Genomic DNA, 24,075 nt, shown 5'->3' with positions numbered 1-24,075 from the left:
CACAAAACATATTGCAACATACAAAAATGCAGATGTTTATAAACAAGTAGACTATCCTCTCCATATATTAAGTTCAGAATCAAATGCAAGGAGATAATTCAGAAACTAAAACTACTTTGAAAAGAATCGCAGCTAAACTGTTAATGTCCCTCCAAGCCCCACGGGAACAAGAGGGACCAGAGAGTGCAAAATGTCGGTTATCAATGGGCGATATTTTGGCTCGTCTTCAAGGCATAGATAAGCTATCACTCCAACCTGAATGTGGTAAGCATATATGATATCAGCTCGGTCTAGATGAATGATAGCATCAAATTCAAATTTTAGGCCAACCTGGTTTAAGTGGTTGACACTCATGGTGCCTCTGACCACGGGATCCACAACATTGGGCATGACATGTCTGTCGGTGAGCACACCCCTGGCCTGCATTCATAAATGACAATATTAAATGTACTAAAATCCAGACATTCTTACAGCGAATAAATGTGGGAGCAGGCGCGGACATACCCATCTTACAAGGCATTCCTGCCCTGATACTTCCGACATTTCTAAAGCCTTTCTTCCTAATACAAGTTCCAAAAGTATAACACCAAAAGCATAAACGTCGCTCATATCTGTTAATATACCTGGAAAAACAGGTAAGCTTCTCCCCTAACAAGATCATAGTACAGTAGCAGAAAATGTGACAAATTTTTGTAATTACAGTATCTTGTCCAAAGATTCTGAAGAACCAATGAAAATTTTACGAGAATACCATTCAAAATGGATTCTGGAACTACTGGGACTGTTTTGCCCAAAAAGTTAAGACTTCTACTAAGCCCGCCTTCCTTGCCACCACCACCAGCAACAACAGCAGCCATACCAAAGTCTGAGATCTGGATCCCATACAAATGATGAGAAAGAAACCAAAGCTCACCAAAATATCAATACAATATCTAAATGCAAACCCAAGAATTCAGTACCAACTGCGCAAATAAATTTACACTCACACATTTCAATAGTTGATTTTGTTTACATCATTTGACATTGTTTACCTTAGCATTGAAGTTGGAATCCAATAGTATAGTCGAGGGTTTTAAATTTCTATGGATGATGGGTGGGATGAACAGCTCATTCAAATACTTTAATCCTCTGAGCAAACAAGTCAAGATATTAAACATTATTTAAAATCATATTATAATTAATAAAATCTAGAAAGCTCACTGCCCAATGTTCACCTTGCTATATCAAGAGCTATCTTCAGTCGCCTATGCCAACTTAGCTGAGAACCACGAGATGGTCCTAAAATCAAGAGGGAGAATTGGGTTAGTAAAAAAATAAAAAAAGAGTTCCTAAACAAGGGTGGAAAAATTTTGTACCATGCAATTGAGTTTCCAAGGAACCGTTGTGCATCAATTCATACATCACAAACCCTGTTTCATTTTCAATGCTATATCCAAAAGAAGAAATTACATTGGAATGATGAAATCTGCTCAATAATTTCACCTCATTCTGCAAGCATTACAGCATAATCAGAAAAACAACAACAACAAAAAAGGGTTCTAAATGTTTTAAAAAGTAGTTCAATAGTAATACCACAAATTATCTTTGTATGCCCTTAGTTAAGCAAAACACCTTCTTCACAGCAACTTCAGTACCATTATCAAGTATGGCCTTGTAAACAAGTTTAAATCCACTCTCATCCAATATGTTGATTTTATCGAAATTTTTAGTAGCTTTCTTAATCATTTTATAATCAATAAATGAAGCAAATCCTTTGAGTGACAGTGTACTCAATGAATTGCATTTAGCAAAGAATGATGATGGTGATAATGCAACCCCCTTCTCAGCATCTTCTACCAAAACATGAAGTCATTAGACCATAATAATAATAAAAAGATTCACAAAATATCATACCAATCAAACGTTAATTTTGACTAATAAAACATACCAAGGCTCTGGTCATCAGCCTGAGTAAGTAGTTTTTCTGAATTCTTCTTCTTCTTCTTCCTATGAATCTTCCACAAGCAAACCAAAGACAATAAAATTGCAGTAAATGAAAAACAAAGTATAGTAAATGCTGCTATGAGCAATTTCTTGCGTATTGGATCCATTTTTTTTCGGTACTCAAAAGTTGAAACTTGCCAAAGGATATGAACTTAAAGGGTGAAATTTTGCAGGAAAATGCCTTTTGAAATCCGAGTAAATTTAATATTTCGGAGATAAAAGAGGTGAAATCTCCAACAATTATGAGAGAATAAACTGGGATTTGATTCATTTAAGGAATACAATCAAGGAAATCAAGTCTTTTCTCATCCAGCCAGCATATAATAGATTTCAAATACATATTAAAGGAAACTTGATTGATTAGGCTGCCATTTTCCTTCCAGAAATAAAGCACGATATTAGAGGGAATCAAATAAATAGAGCGCCCCTCGAGATAAAGCCGCCATTAAATTAAAGATGCAACGATAAGAATTAGAACCAGAGACTATATAAGAGTCCATAAATTTTGGGTTTTTTTTCTCTTTTACAACAATTAAAGATTTTATTTTATTTTGCGGCAATTAATCAATCAAAGATTTTATAAAAATATCCTCTCAATTCCATTTAATTGCTGTTTGTGTATATTGCATCCCATCAATGGTATCAATGCAACACGTTTTTATTAATTACATCCCATTCCCACCCATGGTTATAAAGAAATCAAATCACAATATTAAATCAGATCTCTTGTTTATCACTATGGTGATTAGCAACTAATGCACACGTTTACGTTGCAAATCTCGTCACCTTCTGTAATGGCCTAAATTCAAGGTTATCGGAACAATGGTTTCGTAACCATAGATCCAATTTAAAGAGAAATTTATTTCAATATTTTTGCTTGAAAATTGATATAATAGGAAAATCGTATGAAAATATTGATAGGAAAATTTTATCGATTTAGTGATTAGTTAGAAAAAAAAATTATTGAAGAAATTGGATAAAATAAGGTATCGGGACCTCTATCTAGTAAAACCAAGTCGAAAATAATTTTATAAATATTTATGAAATGTTATTAATGTGGTATTAAAATTTCGTTAGGAAATTTTAATGTTTGGGTGGTCAATTAAATGAAAAGGACTAAATTGTAATAGGTGTAAAAATTGCTAGCTTAAGAGTCTAATGAGAAAGGATTTAAAAGGAAATTAGACCCAAAAGTTATTTGGGCTGGACGGGTATGAAATCAGCAGAAAAATTGATAAATTAAGGGTAAAATTGGAATATTGCAAAATTAACTAAATAAAACTAGGACTAAATAGGAAATATCTAGATTTTTCTTCATTTCTCTTCAATTCCAGCAGCTAAAAATGCCATAGGAGGGTTCTCTAAGCTGGTATTTAATAATTTTTGCACCAAGTGAGTTAATCCTTACCTTTTTCTTGTAATTTTTGTGTTTCTAAGACTTTTACAACTAGGTCCTACTATTAAATTCATTAGTTTTTTATTTCATGGATGAAATTGAAAGTCACCATGGTTTAGTGCTGTAAGTTTATGATGAAATAGAATGAAATTAAAGCTTTAGTTTGTTTTTGAGATGATTTTATTAGGCAATTTCAATGGAAATTGATTTTTAGGACCTAATTGCGAAAATGTTTGGAATTAAAGTCTATTGCTGAAATTCTGATTCCTAAAGGTTGTAAACTAGTTTAAGGTGATAGAATAAAATGTTAATTGAGAAAAATCAGCTCCATTGAGAGGCTAATTGAGTAGGGACGAAATTATCATTTATTAAAAGCTTAGGGGAAAAATGGTAATAAACAGCTTGCACTAAAACAGTTTGGACAGCAGCAGTAGACTAACTTAAGAACTAACCCTGTAGTGCAACAAGTTCAAGCTCCTCCTCCTGCTCCTCCACCGGTTCCCGAGATCCCACAAGGTACAGGTACTGAATCTGTCAGAAAAGGAAAAGCTCCAGTAGATAAATTTCGAAAATATGGGGCCGAAGAATTTCGAGCAGCAGTTGATGATGATTCCGAACGGGCTGAATTCTGGTTAGAAAACACTACTCGGGTTCTGGAAGAATTATCTTGTACACCAGAAGAATGTCTGAAATGTGCCGTCTCACTGCTAAAAGATACAGCTTACCATTGGTGGAATACTAAAGCTTCAGTTGTTCCGAAAGAAGAAATTACATGGGAATTCTTTCAGACCGAGTTCAGAAAAAAATATATCAGCCAGAGGTTCCTTGACCAGAAAAGAAAAGAATTTATTGAGCTGAAACAGGGCAATTGATCAGTATCTGAATATGAAAGAGAATTTGTTTGATTGAGTAAATATACTCGAGAATGGGTACAGTCAGAAGCTGAAATATGCAAACGATTCGAAGAAGGGTTGAATGAAGACATTAAGTTACTGATCGGAATTCTTGAAATTCGAGAGTTTGCTACATTGGCAGAGAGAGCTTATAAAGCAGAAGAATTGAGCAAAGAAAAGAAACAGGCTGAGAGGGAAGCTCGAATTTTTAGTAAAAGACCGATGGGAAAATCCCAGTTTTCTGCTTCAAAGAAATTGAAGAAATATCAGGATCGTTCTACTTCAGCCATTGGGTATTCAGGCAAAGAGCGAAGTTCTCAACGCACTAATCCAAGGCCTTCTACTCCATCAGTGACCAGTGTTGGCAGTGTTGGCACTCCTAAATCGAGATGCCAGTACTGTAATAAAGCTCATTTTGGTGAATGCCGATTTAAGAGTGGGGCTTGTTACCGATGTGGTTCTTTTGACCATTTCCTCAGAGATTGTCCTGAAAGGGTTGAAAAAGAAGTTGAACATATATCGAAGCCGAGTAATCTAGTTTCGAGGGGCAGACCACCTCGACCATCCGGTAATGTCAGTGGTAGTCGAGGAGCTACAAAAGATACTATAGGTAGGCCTGAGGTACGAGCACCTGCTAGGACATATGCCATTCGTGCCAGAGAAGATGCTTCAGCACCCGATGTTATTACTAATACATTTTCTTTACTTGATACTGATATTACTGCATTGATTGATCCTGGTTCTATGCATTCATATATATGTGTTAAACTTGCAATTGTTAAAAATTTATCTGTTGAACCTACTGAATTTGTGGTTAAAGTCTCAAACCCCTTGGGCCAGTCTGTGTTAGTGGATAAAATTTGTAAAAATTGTCCACTGATGGTAAGAGGTTATTGTTTCCCGGCTGATTTGATGTTACTGCCATTTGATGAATTTGACGTGATATTAGGTATGGATTGGTTAACCCAGCATGATGCGGTAGTAAATTGTAAACAAAAATATATTATGCTAAAATGTCAGAATGGTGAGTTGCTCCGGGTTAAATCTGATCAGACAGAGGGGTTATCTGATATGATTTCAGTAATGGCAGCACAGAGGCATGTCAAAAAGGGGTATGATGCTTACTTGGCTTATGTACTCGACACCAAGGTATCTGAGTCAAAGATACAGGCAGTTCTAGTGGTATGTGAATTTTCCGATGTGTTTCCAGAAGAATTACCAGATTGCCTGTAACAACCCAAAATCCGTGGGCACCAGAAAAGTGTGTTATCGAGCCTTCGTCTTAGTGAAATAAGTTCGAAAATAATTATTAAAAATATTTATGAGTCTAGTAGTGTGTTTAATTAGGTTTTAATTAAGTAAATTTAGCTTAATTTAGAGTAATTAGTAAAAAGGATTAAATTGAATAAGAGTAAAAGTTTAATTATAGATTAAAGAAAAATTAGAAGGACTTAAGAGGAAATTAAACCATTTCCTATAGCTGAGGCGGTTTAACGTGGAAAATATCAAAGATTTTATTGATTAAAAATATATATATTTATTTAATAATTAAGTATATTATATTATATTATTATTATATATAAAAGAAACAAATAAGTTAAAAGAAACAGAATGAAAAGCAAACGAAACAGAGAAGAACAGGAGAGAAAGAAAGGAAAAAAGAAAGAAAAGGGGAAATAAGGTTTATGAAGCTTGGAGTTAATTGGTAAGCTCAATCAAGTCCTTTTCTCATAATTTTGATATTTTAGAAGTCTTAAAACAAGTTTTTGATGAAATTAAGTTGTTAGTTTGGAAGTTCTTAGGTTTTTAAACAAAGTTCATGTTGAATAAAATGATGAAATAGGGGTTTAATTGAACGAAATTCAAGTTAGAATAGATATAAGGATTGAATTGCAAAGTAAGCTATAAGTTTTGTGTTTTAGGGACTAGATTCAGGAAAATTCAGAATTAAGAAAATATGTTGAAAATTTAATAGTTAAATTTGAGTTTAAATGAAATTTGAATAGGAATAAGGTGTGAATTGGTGTTATAAATTTGGTTATTAACATTTTTCATCAAAACAGTTTTGGGAAGTAGCAATGGTCTGACTTTGAAAATTCACTAAAAATTTTATAAATTGAACTAGAGGATGAAAAAAATATGGAATTAAAGCTTATTGAGTCTAGTTTCTTATAGTAGAACCAGTGTAAGCAATTAATTGATGAATCAAGAGATATTTGAAATTTTGTAATACTGGTTCGGGGTAATTTCGAGATGCCCTGTTTTAACTTTGGAAAATCATTAAAAATTGTAAAAAAATTACTATGGAGTGTAATTTATATCTGTGAACTCCTTAATGAATCTAGTTTCAAAATAAATAAACAAGAACCTTATTCGAGTTCTGTACAATGAGATAATTTAGTTTTAGTAGAGAGAGGTCAGAACTGTCAAATGAAATAACAGGGGAGTATTTAGCGAATAAACTGTATTAAATGGCTAGACCAAAAATTATGTAAATTTTATGATTAGAAGATATATGAGTCTAGTTTTAAGGAAAATTTACGGATATTAATTTGGAGTTTCGTAGCTCAAGATATAAATAATTTAGTAACAATGACTCAAGTAGACAGCTTAATGGTGAAATTATATATATACATTAAAAATGGTTAAATTTGCATGTTTAGGCTCATGAATTAAATTGAATCATGTTGTATTGATGATTATAAATTATTATTTTCGTAGCTAACAAAGAACCTGAAGCATCAGCATCGAAAGGAAAGGAGAAAGTCATCGAGTACTAAAACGGGAGAATTACGGTGTGTATTACTATAATTCGAATTTTAATTATTATTGATTGCTGAATTTTTTTATTGTTATGTATGGTAAGTAAGACTTGAGGTAAGTATGTGAAATTGATATGAATATTGAGTGAAAATGAAAGTGATGCAAATTGAATCAAATTGAATTGAATAAGTGAATTATGGAAGATGTAATTATTTGAAAAGCGTATTGATTGAAAAATGATTGGTGATTTGAATTGTGAATTGAAAGTGATATATGATTGAGAAAGTGAATTGAATACCCTATTAACTAGTCGGGCTGAGTCAGATATAGTTGGCATGCTATAGGATTGGAAGTGTTCAGGGATACTTCGACCTCGAGTCGATGAGACACTGGGTGTCACTATATTTCTTCGGATAGATTCGATGAGGTACTGGGTACCAACTTTACTTCGGCTAGGCCGATGAGACACTGGGTGTCAACTATTACTTCGAACTATCCGATGAGGCACTGGGTGCCATATTTGTGTGTTTGGTTGGATCCGTGTATCCGCCAAAGTCCGAGTTACGTTAATAGGGTGAAAATTTGAAATGTGAATTTGAGGCATTAAAATGAGAAGAATTACGAATTGGAATTGGAATTGTGATAATAAGAGAAAAGTATGAAATGTATATTCATAAGTGATATAAATTTAAGTTTGAGAAAATACATTGATTTATGAATTAGTACATATGACATTAATTGTTAGGTATTTTAATATTTATATTTTTACTATTGTTGATATAATTTGAATTATGGTAATATCACTGAGTATATCCATACTCAGCGTACGGTTGTTTCCGTGCGCAGGTTAGTAGAAGTCAGGTGTCCCGGTTCAGCATCCAGAACATTCCCGACTCCAACACAAATTTGGTGATGTATATTTTTCTTTTGGGTAAAGGTGGCATGTACATAGGTGTTATATAGTCACTTGAATATGCATATTACTTTGGGTAGTGAAGGTTGAATTATAAGATTTAGATGGTTAAATAAAATGGTAAGAAAAGTATATGATATTTTGATACATGAACATTAAGTTGTTAAATGAATGAAGTTTTTAATCAATTTTGAATGATGCTATGATAGTTATTAAGTTGAAATTATGTTAATGATATAAATATTAGTTATATGAATGTGAAAAATTGGTGCTGGTTGTTTTAGTTTGAATTTGCAGAAGGTTTTAGGTAAAAATAAGCAGACAGAAATTTTTATAAAAAAAAAATTTCAGAATATTCGAACAAGTTCCGTTCTACTTTTAACACGTGCTTGAACTTTGAGAGTTCAAGATAGGGACTCAATTATTATATTATACCATAAAAGTTATATTAATTGTAAATTATTAGTAAGTTGTCTAATATGTCCGGTAATGTCTCATAACCTCGTTCCGGTAACGGTTTGGGGTTAGGAGGTGTTACATTGCCACCAGAAAGAGAAGTGAAATTTTCTATAGATTTGATTCCGGGAACTACTCCGATCTCCATAGCTCCGTACCGGATGGCTCCTATAGAATTAAAAGAGTTAAAGTGTAACAACCCCTACCCGTATCTGTCGCTGGAATAGAGTACGAGGCATTACCGAGAAGCACAAAACACTTATAGATAATTTAAATACATTTTCATAGTAACTTGTCTCGATTTCATACTATTTCGTATTTAAGCTTTATTCACTAAAGTCTTTGAAATATCATCTTTATGCAAATAACACACATGAGGTACATAATTCCGTAGTTATAAATGAACACATTTATCAAACATATTCCATGTTTTTATATATATATCATAGTCTCAAATTTACATGTATCAATTGCCATCACTTCCTCGTATTTCAGACAAATACGTGTAACAATTCATAAATTTGCAATTCACTAACTCTTCCTGCCAATCACGATTTAAATTGCCAAATCACTTATTGAGCCCAATTTCAATGTACACTAAAATCTATCGTATAAATTTGGATGTACGTATTCATCAATAAATTCCATGTACAGATATCATCATCTCTTATTTCCACATACATTTACTTTCCACATTCATGAATTCAAATAGCATATACAAGACATACCAATGTATTTCAGGTACGTTTTCATGATATTTCATTTCGAACTCAGATTATTTCATACTAGAAGTTTTCTCATTAACTCATTTGGAATACCAATTCATACGGATAATACACTCAAGGCGTAGAAATATATAATCACAAATGAACTCATTCATCAATCGGTTTTATGCTCATGTCTCATCAACTCGTATTTCCTTATGTCAAATAATTCCATGTAATACTTACCAAACTTTTTCAAATTAGTGAACATCTTACAGAATTGGTCTGCACCGGTATGCACTGAATTTCACTGACAATCACTGATGCCATAGCATAGCTATGGTCTTTTCACTAGAATGCCATAGCTCAGCTATGGTCTTACATTTTATACACATATCACACTGATGTCTTATCCCAGATATGGTCTTACACAGAAATCACTTGTCACTTGTAGCCGAAGCTATCACTATTCACTGATCAGGTAGCCGGAGCTACCATTTTTCACTAATCAAGTAGCCGATGATCAGGTAGCCGAAGCTACCACTTTTCATTGATCAGGTAGCCGAAGCTACCACTTTTTACTTGCCATTTGTCCTTGATCAGATAAGTGTAGCTGAAGCTATCACTTATCACTTTCATTTGTCCTTGATCAGATAAGTGTAGCCGAAGCTATCACTTACCACTTTCACTTATCCTTGATCAGATAAGTGTAGCCGAAGCTATCACTTATCACTTTCATTTGTCCTTGATCAGATAAGTGTAGCCGAAGCTATCACTTATCACTTTCACTTGTCATTGATCAGATAAGTGTAGCCGAAGCTATCACTTATCACTTGTTGCCATGGTCCAACCATGGTCTTTTCCTTCAATTCATCTTGTCACTGAATTGTAATGCTCAATTTGATCATTTATTCAATTTTCATGTTTTTACATTATTCGCGATTTTATCATCAATACATATAAAATAACACATCATGAAATTCATAAAATTAACAAATGGTCACTAAAATTTAGTTATACAAACTCACAAGTACGATTTTTGTATTATAACGATATTCATAATTTCATAATAAATATTCCAAATAAAACATTATATCATTTCTAATTTAACATTTATCGATTATAATCGGGCATGTGATCAAGTCATTCATATATATATATTTACTTTTCCTCCTCCTCCTCTCCATCCACATCCTTAGTATAAATAACACACTTGTAAGTAACATCATCCATAATTTTCACTATTTACTTATGTGAATATTCAAGCTGTCCATCCGTGTCATAGTCACTAAATCATTTTTATCTTGAGCTACAGAACTCGAAATTAAGATCCATAAATTTTCCCAGAAACTAGGCTCATATGTTTTCTTGCCATAAAAATTTCATAATTTTTGGTTGGGCCAATTAATACAGTTTACTCATTGAAATCTCCCCTGTTCTGCTGTCTGACAGTTCCGACCCTTCTTCACTAAAAATTAATTATCTTCTCGTACAGAATTCGAATGATGTCCTCGTTTATTTCTCTTGAAAATAGACTCATTCAGGATTCTAAACATATAAATTTAAGCCCCTAATTGTTTTTATCCAATTTTTGATGATTTTTCAAATTCAGAACAGGAGAACCCGAAATCATTCTGACCTTGTCTCACAAAATTTATCATATTTCATGATTTACAATTCCGTTGCTTACATAATTTCTTCTATAAGAAACTAGACTCAATAAGCTTTAATTTCATATTTTATTCATCCTCTAATTCCATTTCTAAAATTTTTGGTGATTTTTAAAAGTTAGACTACTGCTACTGTCCAAAACAGTTTTAGTGCAAAGTGTTGATTTTCATTTTTCCCCAAATTTCACAATTCATACAATTCAGTCCTTACTCAATTAACCCCTCAATTAAGATAATTTTCTCAATTAATAATTTTCCTAGACATTAGAAGTTATTTCATGACTATTGAAATTCAGAATTTCCACATGAAACTTTAACTTCAAACTCTTTTACAATTAGGTCCTAAACATTCACTTTCTATTCAATTCTTTCAATAAAATCAGCATATAAACAATTTAAAGCTCTAATTCCATGCCAAATCATCATATAGTTCCAGCACATATTCATAGAAACTTTCAATTTCTTTCATAGAATTAAAAACTAATGAATTCAACAAGTGGACCTAGTTGTAAAAGTCACAAAAACACAAAAATTTCAAGAAATAATCAAGAATTGAACTTACTTGAAGTAAAAATATGAAAAACCAGCTTGAAGGAACTCTTCCATGGTGTTTTTTCTGATGAGAATGCAGAAAAATAAAGAGAAATCTCGATAATTCCACTTTAGTCCTAGCTTTATTAAGTAAATTTTGCAATTTTCCAATTTTGCCCTTAATTCTCCTTATTTTCTTGCTGATTTCATGCCTTGTCGTCCAGCCCAAAGAGACCTTGGGTCTATTTGCCTTTTAAACCCTCTTTCTTTTATCATTTAAGCTATTTAATCATTTCTCATAATTTTGCATTTGACACAATTTAGTCCTTTTTGTTCAATTAACTATCAGAACTTTAAAATTTCTTGACGAAACTTTAATACTAACTTATTAACGCTCCATAAATATTTATAAAAATATTTATGGCTCGATTTAAAATTCCTGAGGTCTTAATACCTCATTTTTCGATTCTAATTATTTTAATATTTATTTTTAGTACGCTATTCACTATTTTAAATTTTTTTCCCTAACTTCAAATTTAACTTATTCTCACTAAATTAATAATATTTCCTACTCATTTGTCGGATTTAGTGATCTCAAATCACTGTTCTGACACCACTGAAAATTAGGCTGTTACTTAAAGACACATTTGCAAGAGCTTGTTGACAGGGGTTTTTTCCAACCGAGTCATTCACCTTGGGGTGCTCCGGTTCTGTTTGTGAAAAAGAAAGATAGGTCTTTGAGATTGTGTATCGATTACCGGCAGCTTAATAAAGTAACCATAAAGAATAAGTACCCGTTACCCCGGATTGATGATTTATTTGATCAGCTGAAGGTGCTACTATGTTTTCAAAGATTGATCTTCGATCAGGTTATTATCAGTTACGGGTAAAGGAGTCAGATGTGCCAAAAACAGCCTTTAGAACCAGGTACGGGCATTATGAGTTTCTAGTTATGCCGTTTGGGCTAACTAATGCACCTGCAGTATTCATGGATTTGATGAACCGGATATTCAGACCGTACTTAGATAGATTTGTAGTAGTATTCATTGATGATATTTTGGTTTATTCTCGGGATGAAGAAGAACATGCAGAACATTTGAGAATTGTGTAAATTCTACGAGAGAGGCAGTTGTATGCTAAATTCAGTAAATGTGAATTTTGGCTTCGAGAAGTGGGTTTTCTTGGACACATTGTATCTGCCGAAGCCATCAGGGTAGATCCGAGTAAAATCTCAGTTATTGTCAATTGGAGTCCACCGAAGAATGTATCTGAAGTTAGAAGTTTCTTGGGTTTAGCTGGTTATTATCGGAGATTTGTACAGGGATTCTCTATGATAGCTTCTCCAATGACTCGATTATTGCAGAAAGATGTAAAGTTCGAGTGGACTGATGAATGTCAACAAAGTTTCAACCGATTGAAAGACCTATTAACGAAAGCACCTGTATTAGTGCAGCCTGAACCGGGTAAGGAATTTGTTATTTACAGTGATGCCTCATTAAATGGTTTAGGTTGTGTTTTGATGCAAGAAGGTAAATTAATAGCCTATGCTTCAAGACAACTTAAACCACATGAAAGAAATTACCCAGTGCATGATTTTGAATTAGCTGCTATTGTATTTGTGCTGAAGATATGGCGGCATTACTTGTACGGTGAGAAATGTCATATTTATACTGATCATAAAAGCTTGAAATATTTGATGACACAGAAATATTTGAATTTGAGACAGCGCAGGTGGCTTGAACTGATAAAGGACTATGATTTGATTATTGATTACCATCCGGGTAAGGCTAATGTTGTAGCAGATGCTTTGAGCCGGAAATCTCTGTTTGCTTTACGAGCTATGAATACTCGGTTATCATTGACTGATGATGGTTCAATCCTAGCTGAATTGAGAGCTAAACCGACATTTTTACAGCAAATATGTGAAGCTCAGAAGAATGATGAGAAGTTACAGGTTAAACGGGCATAGTGTGAGTCAGGTAATGATTCTGAATTTCAGATTGGTTCTGATGATTGTTTATTATTCAGAGGTAGGGTATGTGTACCTCAGAATTCAGAGCTCATACAGAAGATTCTACGCGAGGCCTACAGTAGTACTATGTCTGTACATCCGGGGAGTAATAAAATGTATAATAATCTGAAAAAGATGTACTGGTGGTCGGGAATGAAACGTGATATCTCTGAGTTTGTATCAATGTGTTTAATATGTCAACAAGTTAAAGCTGAACATCAGGTACCTTCAGGGTTACTTCAGCCAATTACTATATCGGAATGGAAATGGGAAAGAATCACTATGAATTTTGTATCGGGGCTACCTTTGTTTCCGAGGAAAAAAGATGCTATTTGGGTGATTGTTGATCGATTAACAAAGTCAGCTCACTTTATTCCGGTACGTATGGATTATTCTTTAGATAAACTAGCTGAACTGTACATATCTGAGATTGTCAGGTTACATAGAGTGCCTGTCTCCATTATATCAGATAGAGATCTTCGATTTACGTCTCGTTTCTGGGACAAATTGCAAGAAGCCTTGGGTACTCAGTTGTATTTCAGCACTGGATTTCATCCTCAGACAGATGGTCAATCTGAGCGTGTAATTCAAGTATTGGAAGATATGCTCCGATGTTGTATACTAGAGTTTGAAGGTAATTGGGAGAGGTATCTACCTTTGATTGAATTTGCTTACAATAACAGTTATCAGTCTAGTATTAAAATGGCTCCGTATGAAGCTTTGTATGGCAGAAAATGTAGAACATCGTTATATTGGACAGAGCTCAGTGAAAGGAAGATACATTGGGTTGATTTGATCCGGGAAATAGAAGAAAAAGTAAAGGTTATTGGAGATAGTCTAAGAGCAGCTTCCGATCGTCAAAAATCATATGCCGACCTGAAGCGAAAAGAGATTGAATTTCAAGTCGGTGACAAGGTATTTCTGAAAGTGTCTCCTTGGAAGAAAGTTCTTCGATTCGGTCGAAAGGGTAAATTGAGTCCAAGATTTATCGGGCCCTATGAAATCATAGAAAGAATTGGACCGGTCGCTTATCGATTGGCATTACCATCGGAACTTGATAGAATCCATAATGTTTTTCATGTATCTATGTTACGACGATATTGATCAGATCCTTCACATGTTATTTCTCCGATAGAAGTAGAGATTCAACCGGATATGACTTACAGTGAAGAACCGGTCAAGATATTGGCACGGGAGACAAAAGAGCTTAGAAATAAAAAGATAAATTTGGTGAAAGTATTGTGGCAAAAGCACGGGATTGAGGAAGCAACATGGGAACCGGAGGAGGCAATGAGGAAACAATACCCAAACCTCTTTACTTGTAAGATTTTCGAGGACGAAAATCCTTAAAAGGGGGGAGAGTTGTAATTGCCTAAATTCAAGGTTATCGGAACAATGGTTTCGTAACCATAGATCCGATTTAAAGAGAAATTTATTTCAATATTTTTTCTTGAAAATTGATATGATAGGAAAATCGTATGAAAATATTGATAGGAAAATTTTATCGATTTAGTGATTAGTTAGAAAAAGAAATTATTGAAGAAATTGGGTAAAATAAGGTATCGGGACCTCTATCTAGTAAAACCGAGTCGAAAATAATTTTATAAATATTTATGAAATGTTATTAATGTGGTATTAAAATTTCGTTAGGAAATTTTAATGTTTGGGTAGTCAATTAAATGAAAAAGACTAAATTGTAATAGGTGTAAAAGTTGCTGAGTGATTAAATAGCTTAAGAGTCTAATGAGAAAGGATTTAAAAGGAAATTAGACCCAAAAGTTATTTGGGCTGGACGGCAAGGGTATGAAATCAGCAGAAAAATTGATAAATTAAGGGTAAAATTGGAATATTGCAAAATTAACTAAATAAAACTAGGACTAAATAGGAAATATCTAGATTTTTCTTCATTTCTCTTCAATTCCAGCAGCTAAAAACGCCATAGGAGGGTTCTCTAAGCTGGTATTTCATAATTTTTGCACCAAGTGAGTTAATCCTTGTCTTTTTCTTGTAATTTTTGTGTTTCTAAGACTTTTACAACTAGGTCCTACTATTAAATTCATTAGTTTTTGATTTCATGGATGAAATTGAAAGTCACCATGGTTGAGTGCTGTAAGTTTATGATGAAATAGAATGAAATTAAAGCTTTAATTTGTTTATGAGATGATTTTATTAGGCAATTTCAATGGAAATTGATTTTTAGGACCTAATTGTGAAAATGTTTGGAATTAAAGTCTATTGCTGAAATTCTGATTCCTAAAGGTTGTAAACTAGTTTAAGGTGATAGAATAAAATGTTAATTGAGAAAAATCAGCTCAATTGAGAGGCTAATTGAGTAGGGACGAAATTATCATTTATTAAAAGCTTAAGGGAAAAATGGTAATAAACAGCTTGCACTAAAATAGTTTGGACAGCAGCAGTAGACTAACTTTGAAAAATCACCAAAAATTGTAGGAATCTAATTAGAAGATGAAAAAAATATGGAATTAAAGCTTATTGAGTCTAGTTTCTCATAGAAGAAATAGTGTAAGCAATGGATTTTTAAATTTTGAGATATAATGAATTTTGTGAGACAAGGTCAGAATGAATTCGGGTTCCCCTGTTCTGACTTTGAAAACTTATAAAAAATTGAATAAAAATAATTAGGGACTTAAATTTATATGTCTAGAATTATGAATGAGTCTATTTTTAATATAAACAAACAATAACATCATTTGAATTCTGTATAAAGAGATAATTTATTTTTAGTGAAGAAGGGTCAGAACTGTTAGACAACAGAATAGGGGTGACTTTGAAGAATAAACTGTACTGATTGGCTAAACCAAAAATTCTTAAAATTGTATGGTAAAAATATATATGAGTCTAGTTTCATGGAAAATTAACGGATCTTAATTTAGAGTTCCGTAGCTCAAGTTATAAATAATTTAGTGACTATGACTCAAGTAGACAGCTTTGAATGAACTATAAATAATAGTTGAATTATAGAGAATGTTGCATATGAACATGAAATGTATTAAATTGATAATTAAATTTATTTATTTAGATCCAGAAGATTCAAATACGAAGCTAGATCGAGGAAAGGAAAAAGTTCGGGATTAGTAGATTTTTACTGTTTACAAACAAGTATTAAGGTAAGTTCATGTAACTTGAATTATATTCTTAAATGCTTGAAATTGTATGTTATTGATGTGAATATGATTTGAGTGTTTATTATATGGAAATTTATGAAACATTGATATATTTGATAAAATGGGAAGAAATCCCGGTTGAATGAAAAGAAAATTCGATGGATCTCTGAAAAGGAATTGACGGTAAAAAGGATCTAGCCCGGACGGGTGATCCTATCCTGATATAGCCCTCCCGAAGAATATGTGTAAAATGGATTTAGCCCGGACGGGTAATCCGAATTAGGGTCTGAATTTAGCCTGGACTGGTAATTCAGATCCAAGCTCATTAGAGTAATTGTCGTTGCAGGGGATTTAGCCCGGACTGGTAATCCCGACAATACTCTATGAGTTTATATTGCAGGGGATTTAGCCTGGACTGGTAATCCCGCTGCAAGGTTGAGGTTCGCGGGAGTGTGCTCTCTGAAATGGATATGTGCGCACATGAATATGAATTGACGGACCCGGAATTGTACAATAAATGTGTACCTCTGAAAATCCATCGAAATTCTGATAAATTCAACGGGATAAATATGGAAAAATAACAAGGAAATGGAAATCATGGTATTGACGAGCTCATCAATCATAGTATATATTATTGGTACATGGAAATTATTGTACCAACTTGAATGTTGAGTTTGTGCATATTAGGGTAATAATGCGTTGAATGGATATATGGATGTTTATTGTATTGTATTGAAAATATTAGGTAAGTATAATTCTTGTTACATGAGCTTACTAAGCACAAAGTGCTTACCTCGTTTCCTTTTTCCCTGTTTTGTAGTGTTAAGAGCTCGGAGGTCGGATCTGGTCAGAGACACATCACACTGTCAACCTCAGGATTTTGGTATATAAAGAAACTTTATTTTGGAAATCAATGGCATGTATAAGCTAACAGAGTAAACGTTAACGTGAAATGAATGTAAAGTTAGCCATTAGTATGGTTAACAAACTTGGTTATAGATAGGTGATGACGTTATCTTATATAAATGCATGAATATATCATGAAAATATGTTGAATTGATTTGGTTGATGTGGATTGGTCTCGATTTAATATTACAGGGAAGGTTAGATATTTATAAAAGGGCTATATTGAATATATAAAAAAAAAAATTTAATTCGTAAACTCCGATAATACCTCGTACCCTATTCCGGCAATGAATAGGGGTAAGGGTATTACACCTTCGTAGTTGTGGGAGCCATAAAAATAAAATAAAATAACCCATTAATTTCCACAAAATACTTTTTTTTTCTTCTTTTGCCTTCCAATTCCCATGCAGGTGTACCTAATATGCATTAAATTAACACATACATCATCATATCTCATCTGCTCCATGTAGATTTACCGATCCTTTTAGCCATATTCAATTGATTTGGACAGCAAAGGCAAAATTTTGTTCAAATTATCCTTGTATGAATCTAAAATTGCTGTATAAAGAAAGCATTACGAATAAAGTGCAATTTACAAAGGATATCAACAACAATCAGAAAACCCTCCACACCAGCTCGACCGACTACACTTTGCGGTATAAATTATCATCAAATCTGGGCAATGGAACTGATGTGCATGCGTGATTTAATTGAGGCAAAGCCCGGGATTACATGGAATCATCAAATACTTGATTTGGAGACAGTCGACATAGAAGAGGAAGTTTGTAGGGTTAAGGTGTTGCAGATTGTGTAACTCTTAGAGTCCCTCCAAGCTCCATAGGAACAAGAGGGATAAGCGAGTGGAGCACATCAGTTATCAATGGACGATAGCTTGGTTCGGGTTGCACACATAGCACAGCAACAGCAGCGACCTGCATATCATGATTCCACTATGTAATTAGCAAAGCATTAAGCAGATCTTTAGTGATAGTGACCGAAAGCTACAACCTTTCCTCTTTTCTTTTTCAGAATGGAAGAATAATTCTGCCCAAGGACATGCATAGTCAAGCCTAATAAGAACAATGGACAAATCTTTCTATGTGGTTGCTTGCTCAGGAATCTTCATTCTAAAGGGGTACAAAGTCAAATTAAGCAAAATAAAGAAAATCAGTCTCCAAACTGAAAGAATGGGTGTTTCTCAGTTCACTCGTTCCTACCTAACCTAACCAGTAAGACTTATCTGACACAGTAAGTCAAATTTGGGTTTAGATTTTAGAATCAAAATCAAGCTTCCAACCAAGTAATGACACTCACAGTACATTTTTTTCACTAGCAGCTTACCAACCTGATACAAGTGTTTTAGATCCATTGTATCTCGTATCACAGGATCCACAATGCTAGGGAGTTTAGATCTGTCAGTAAGCTGAGGCATAGCCTGCATTCAATAATAATATGGCTTTTCAAACATTCAATCTCTTTCTTCTTCTTTTTTTTTTTTTTTTAAACCTGAACTAACATAAGAGCAAGGCCTACTTACCCATGTGACAATAGATTGGCACTGAGCTGGTGCCAGTTTTTCTACAGGCTTTCTTCCCAATAAAAGTTCCAGCAGCACAACACCAAAAGCATACACATCACTCTTATCTGTTAATTTACCTACAAAACCAGATAATGCATTTAAGCTTCTTATGAAAAGAGTTATGAACTTCATTTCACTCATACTGAAAGTGAAATGAGTGCTGATATCCCATTCCCAGATCCCTTTGAAGTCAATAGTATGAAAGAGAAATAAAAATTAGTGCAGCTGTCTTATAGCCTATATATTTATTGAGATCAGAAAATGAGAGCTGATTAGTGCAGAGAGTATACCATCTAAAAGGTATTCAGGAGCAACATAGCCTAAAGTTCCCGAAAGCTTCAAATTATTCTTGTTTTGGGCTGCATCAGTTACTGCAAGTCCGAAATCCGAAAGCTGTATGGAGCCATAATGACAGAATGTGAGCTTCAATAGGCTTAATATAGGACATTAGTAATGAATGTCCAGCAGCAATAATAATAATAATGCACAGTATACTAAAAAAGTGTAGGAGGTCTAATGATTTACACTATAATTACTACCTTAGCATTGAAGGCTGAATCCAAAAGAATATTAGATGATTTCAGATCTCTATGGATGACTGGTGGATTGCAATGTTCATGCAGATGCTCTAATCCTCTGGTCAACATTTAAAATTTATTAAAGAATATACTCATTATCTAAGAGGAATAAGTGAAAAATCAAAACAAAGCCTTACCTTGCTGTATCCAAAGCAATTTTCATCCGCATATCCCAAGTTAATGACGATCCCCGAGAAGGTCCTGCGATATAATTTAAAATTTTCCAGAAACAAAATTAATACATTTTTTTGTAGTGTTGATTTCTTAAGTTGTTTATGAGAGTCAGGGGGGAGAAAAAAGTTACCATGTAATTGTGTTTCCAAAGAACCATTTGGCATCAATTCGTATACAATAAACCTCATCTCGTTTTCACTACTAAAACCCAACAGCGAAATTATATTGGGATGCTTAAATTTACATAGTAAATCCACTTCATTCTGCAATTCCATCAGTAACTCAACACATAAAAGGAACTAATAAATTTCTTTAAAGGAAAAAAAAAAAGAAAAGAATTCAATAAAAAATAATACCTGAAATTCTCTTTTTGCATCCTGGTTTGCACAGTTCAACTTCTTAACAGCAGCAAAAGAACCAACATCGAATTGAGCCTTGTAAACACACCCAAATCCACCCTCACCCAAAATATTACCTTGATGAAACTTGTTTGTAGATTTTTCAAGTGTCTTATACTCCATAAATGAAGCAGAACCCTCTTTAGAAACCGTCCTCGTTGCCTTGAATTTACCAAAAAATGGTGCCAAACCACTCCCTTTCTCAGCATCTTCAATTTTAATACCATAGAGAAGAAGCAGGGGAAATTATCAGTCCTAAACCCAAGCTCTCATGGTTCCAGAACTATGAAGAAAAACTGAAAGGGTATGGGCTGTTACCTGAGTTCTTAGCATCGTTTGTGGTGGACTTGGGCGAGTTCTTCCTGTAATAAATCCATAAACAAAACAACGAACAGATAATTGCACCCAAGGAACAGCAACCAATAATGATAGCGATTAACATTTTGTTGGGTGGATCCTTCTTTGTGTGTTCTTCACTTCCCAGTTGAAATCCTGCTATCCCATTAACCACTTTATAGAGTCAAAAATACAACTTTTTTAGGATATAAAACAACAAAAAAAGGAAAGCTTCCACCAAGTTCAAAAATACTTTTTTTTTTAAAAGGTTGTTTATAAACTGGGTAAGATTTCCATGAAGCAAAACGAACACTGTCCACATTCAAAATAATATTAAATGCACCGAATGGAAATTTGAACTGTGATAAGACCGTCGTTTAACTAGCCGGTCGAAAAAAAACAAGTATTTTATGTCCACTAGTTGACAGACTAGAAACCAAAAAAAAAAAAAAAAAGAGGAAGGAAATGGGCAGTTACATTCATGACCAAAAATGTAGTACTACCTGGAGAAAAGGCAGACATTGAAGCAGAGATGGGACTAGAAAAGGGCGATGAAACGGGGGATAAAGAGGAAGCAAGAGGACCTTGTACGGCTACAACAATCATGTTTTCATGAGTAAAAATAAGTGAAACGAGGAAAAGAAACACCTGCAGAAGCTTCTTCATCTCTTCCTTCTTCAAACAATAATAATACCTTTTTACTGTTAACAGTAAAAGCAAATTTTCAGGAAAACATGAAGAAAAAAGATATGAATAGAAGAAAAGTCCCAGGCTTTGTAATTTGTGGGTTCAATTCAAATATGACTGACAAGAGAAAGAGAAAGAGAAAGAGAAAGACTAAGACTATATTTGGGAATTTGGATGTTGTAGACTTGTATAGGCTATGGTTTCTAGGGTCTAGACTTTTGCGTTGCTCTTCTTTTAACTGTCGTTTATCTTGAAAAGTAGGGAAAAAAAAAGGCAAAAAAGGAATGAAAAGAATGCAGAGGAAAGCTGTTTATGTTGGGAGTGGGGGCAGAGGCAAAGCTCGCAATACAATCATGTGGGCAGCCTTTTTAAAATAATACCATTGATCTACTTTCATCAACCTGTTCATAGTGTCTTTTTTTTTTTTTTCTCTACTCCACTTGTATGATCGATGTTCAAAATTCCCTCGTCAACAAAATATATCAAGAAAAAACAAAAACAAATTTTGGGTTTTCCTTCTTGTCAAAAATTATGCCAATGAACAAAGAATTGAAAAGTAGAGACTATAATTAAAAAATATTAATTTAAACAACATGAAAGCAAGTGGTCGTTTTCCCAGGGTTCTTAACATCATTAACCCTAAATAAAAGGACGGAATTCTTTCGTTTTCATGGGACTCTCACTTTGACAACGTTCAGGCAAAGCAAATTAATTAAAAAAAAACCTTAAATTTATTGTAAAATTCGATGCTTTACGCTTTCCTAATAAATATGCTAAGAATTAGTATGTGAAAATGTTGGTCAAAGGATGTTGTTTTACAGTCTTTAAAAGTTAAAACCCTAAATAAATATCAATTTTTGAATCTTCTATAGTCTTTTTCCTTTCATTTCCAGAGAATGCTATTAACTTTCCTGGAAAAAAATTGGTCTAAATTGTTGTTCTATTAACTTTTTAAGAATTTAAGTAAAATAAATAAATACAATTCAATCCCATTTATGAAATAGAGCATCAAACATATTATAAAAGCTATTTCATTCATTTAAGTTAGGATATGAGACCCCTATATATCTCTTTTCTTCTTCTTTTTAATTAATAGTGCTACCAATAATAAAACTAAATTATACAAGTAGTCACATGGATATATTATGAATCGTCTAAACAACATTTGTGGATTAGACATGCACAACATTAATACCTAGAAACATATCACACTGAGTAAATGACCCTACTTATATATAAAGCTTAAATTTTTGGATCATTTTGATTGTAAGATTCTTAGGGTATGATCCAAATAAAATATACAAGTAGTTGTGCCGACAACGTTTCGAGTATTAAAATCAAGTGGATGATGAAGTTGAAATTTATACAAGGATGCAAGAAAAGCATAATCAAGTTTGTTTCGAAATAATTTTGGGCATATTTTCAGTCACAACCCAATTTCTTTATTAAAAGTAGACCACTAAAGTGTAGCAGTTGGGTCGACTAACATTGAATATTGGGTGACACATGAGCCTATTAAAAGACCAGAAACAAATATATGCACAGTAAGTCAATTGTTAAATCAATTTTGTACCGTTGGCAAAAGTTAAAAGTTTTTAGAGTTTTAGGTTTTATATTTGGAATGTGAGTAAATTAAAAATTAATTAACTAATTTTTGTAAAATTAATCTTTTTTGTTAAAAGATTTATTCAATTCCATTGCTAAAAAGTGGTGTGACGGAATAGCTAAATATTTACTCGTGACATGCTATGTGTATTTTATGAGATCAATTTTCAATAATAAAAATAGATGAACGTTTTAATAGACAAATCGTTTTGCTCTTTAATTTAATATACGTAAATTAATTTGTCATTTTTAATAGAGGAGACAAAAAAAATTGACTTTTAGTATAAAGATCTCTATGGTACTTTTTACTTTGTCATATACAGATTTTGTCGGATTATATATGTTTTTTTTAGTGTTTCTTTGTTATTTGTATTGATTTAGCATATTTTATAATTTTTTAAATATGTACTATAATTATATTTTATTATATTTATACTTAAAAAAATATTTTTTACGTATACAACTTAATCAGCACTGTATTTGACTCTAAAATTGATTAAATACAGACAGAATATAGGTTAAAAACGGGTTTAAATTTTTTATTCCTTGAACCTTCATAAGCTCATGGTCTCAGCAGAAAATGAAAGTTATGAACTTTTCCAAAGGCCTAAACCAGGCCCAACAATATATATCCGCATAACCCAATATTATTACTTTCTCATTTCTGCAATTACAATTTATGAAAAATTGCATTCCATATTAATAGTTAAATTGTATTTTGCTCCTGTATTAAAAAAAATGGTCAAAGTAGTCTATGTATATTAAATCCAAGAATACAATGATCCTTCTATTAAAAATTTCATTCATTTTTACTATTAAAAACCGATCTCATATGTTAACATGTGGTATATGTGGCACATCATGTGTCACTGTCTTATTATTTTATCAGCCACGTTAGTTTTTAATAGTACAAATAGACAGAAATTTTAACAGAAATGACCAATTTACTCTTTAATCTAATATACAGGAACTAATTCGCTTATTTTTAATTAAAAAAATTAAATTATAAATTGACTCCTAATATAAAAATCTCCATCCTGTTATCGGAAAATAGAATAAATTCAAGTTTTTAATCCCCTAGTGAAACAACCTGCTCGGCCATTTGTTGTTTTCTATTTGGCAGATTTTGGAGAAAGGCAGTAAATTATTAAATGATAGCTCTGATTTTTCACTGTCCAGGTGCTTAAGAAAAAAGAAGCACCCATTTATATGGCTGACACGAGGTGCAATGCCACTCGAAATATAAAATGATAACGCCGGTCCCAGAAACAGGGCTCCTTTATTGCTGAATAAATTGAACCACGTCTATAAATTTAAGCTCCACCAACTGGGGCTGGAGCTTAGAAATTTTGTAACAGGGTGGAGGA

At 33.1% G+C, this 24,075-nt stretch overlaps 1 protein-coding gene and 1 pseudogene across 2 annotated transcripts; both read right to left on the bottom strand.

The window, feature by feature from the left end:
- Nucleotides 1-71: 71 nt before the first annotated feature.
- LOC107960826 (probable receptor-like protein kinase At1g80640) lies at nt 72-2,090 on the bottom strand (annotated as a pseudogene).
- A 15,732-nt stretch (nt 2,091-17,822) lies between these two features.
- On the bottom strand, nt 17,823-21,455 carry LOC107959010 (probable receptor-like protein kinase At1g80640). Of its 2 annotated transcripts, XR_005926954.1 has the most exons (11): nt 20,920-21,455; nt 20,399-20,572; nt 20,039-20,289; nt 19,813-19,945; nt 19,646-19,709; nt 19,470-19,566; nt 19,221-19,323; nt 18,889-19,007; nt 18,697-18,786; nt 18,360-18,478; nt 18,107-18,283 (listed from the first exon to the last, which is right to left on the bottom strand). XR_005926954.1 is itself a non-coding variant. In XM_016894954.2 (10 exons), the coding sequence occupies exons 1-10, from the start codon at nt 21,080-21,082 to the stop codon at nt 18,143-18,145; spliced, it is 1,335 nt and encodes a 444-aa protein (XP_016750443.1). In that variant the 5' UTR covers nt 21,083-21,453; the 3' UTR covers nt 17,823-18,142. The 2 variants fall into 2 exon arrangements, 1 of the variants encoding a protein (XP_016750443.1); XM_016894954.2 differs by lacking the exon at nt 18,360-18,478 and having other exon boundaries at nt 17,823-18,283; nt 20,920-21,453.
- Nucleotides 21,456-24,075: the final 2,620 nt, after the last annotated feature.

Source organism: Gossypium hirsutum, chromosome A05 (genome assembly GCF_007990345.1).
Source record: "Gossypium hirsutum isolate 1008001.06 chromosome A05, Gossypium_hirsutum_v2.1, whole genome shotgun sequence".
In the NCBI taxonomy this organism is placed as follows: domain Eukaryota; kingdom Viridiplantae; phylum Streptophyta; class Magnoliopsida; order Malvales; family Malvaceae; genus Gossypium; species Gossypium hirsutum.
Note: the sequence above shows the minus strand (reverse complement) of the source record. Positions and strands in the feature narration are given on the sequence as shown.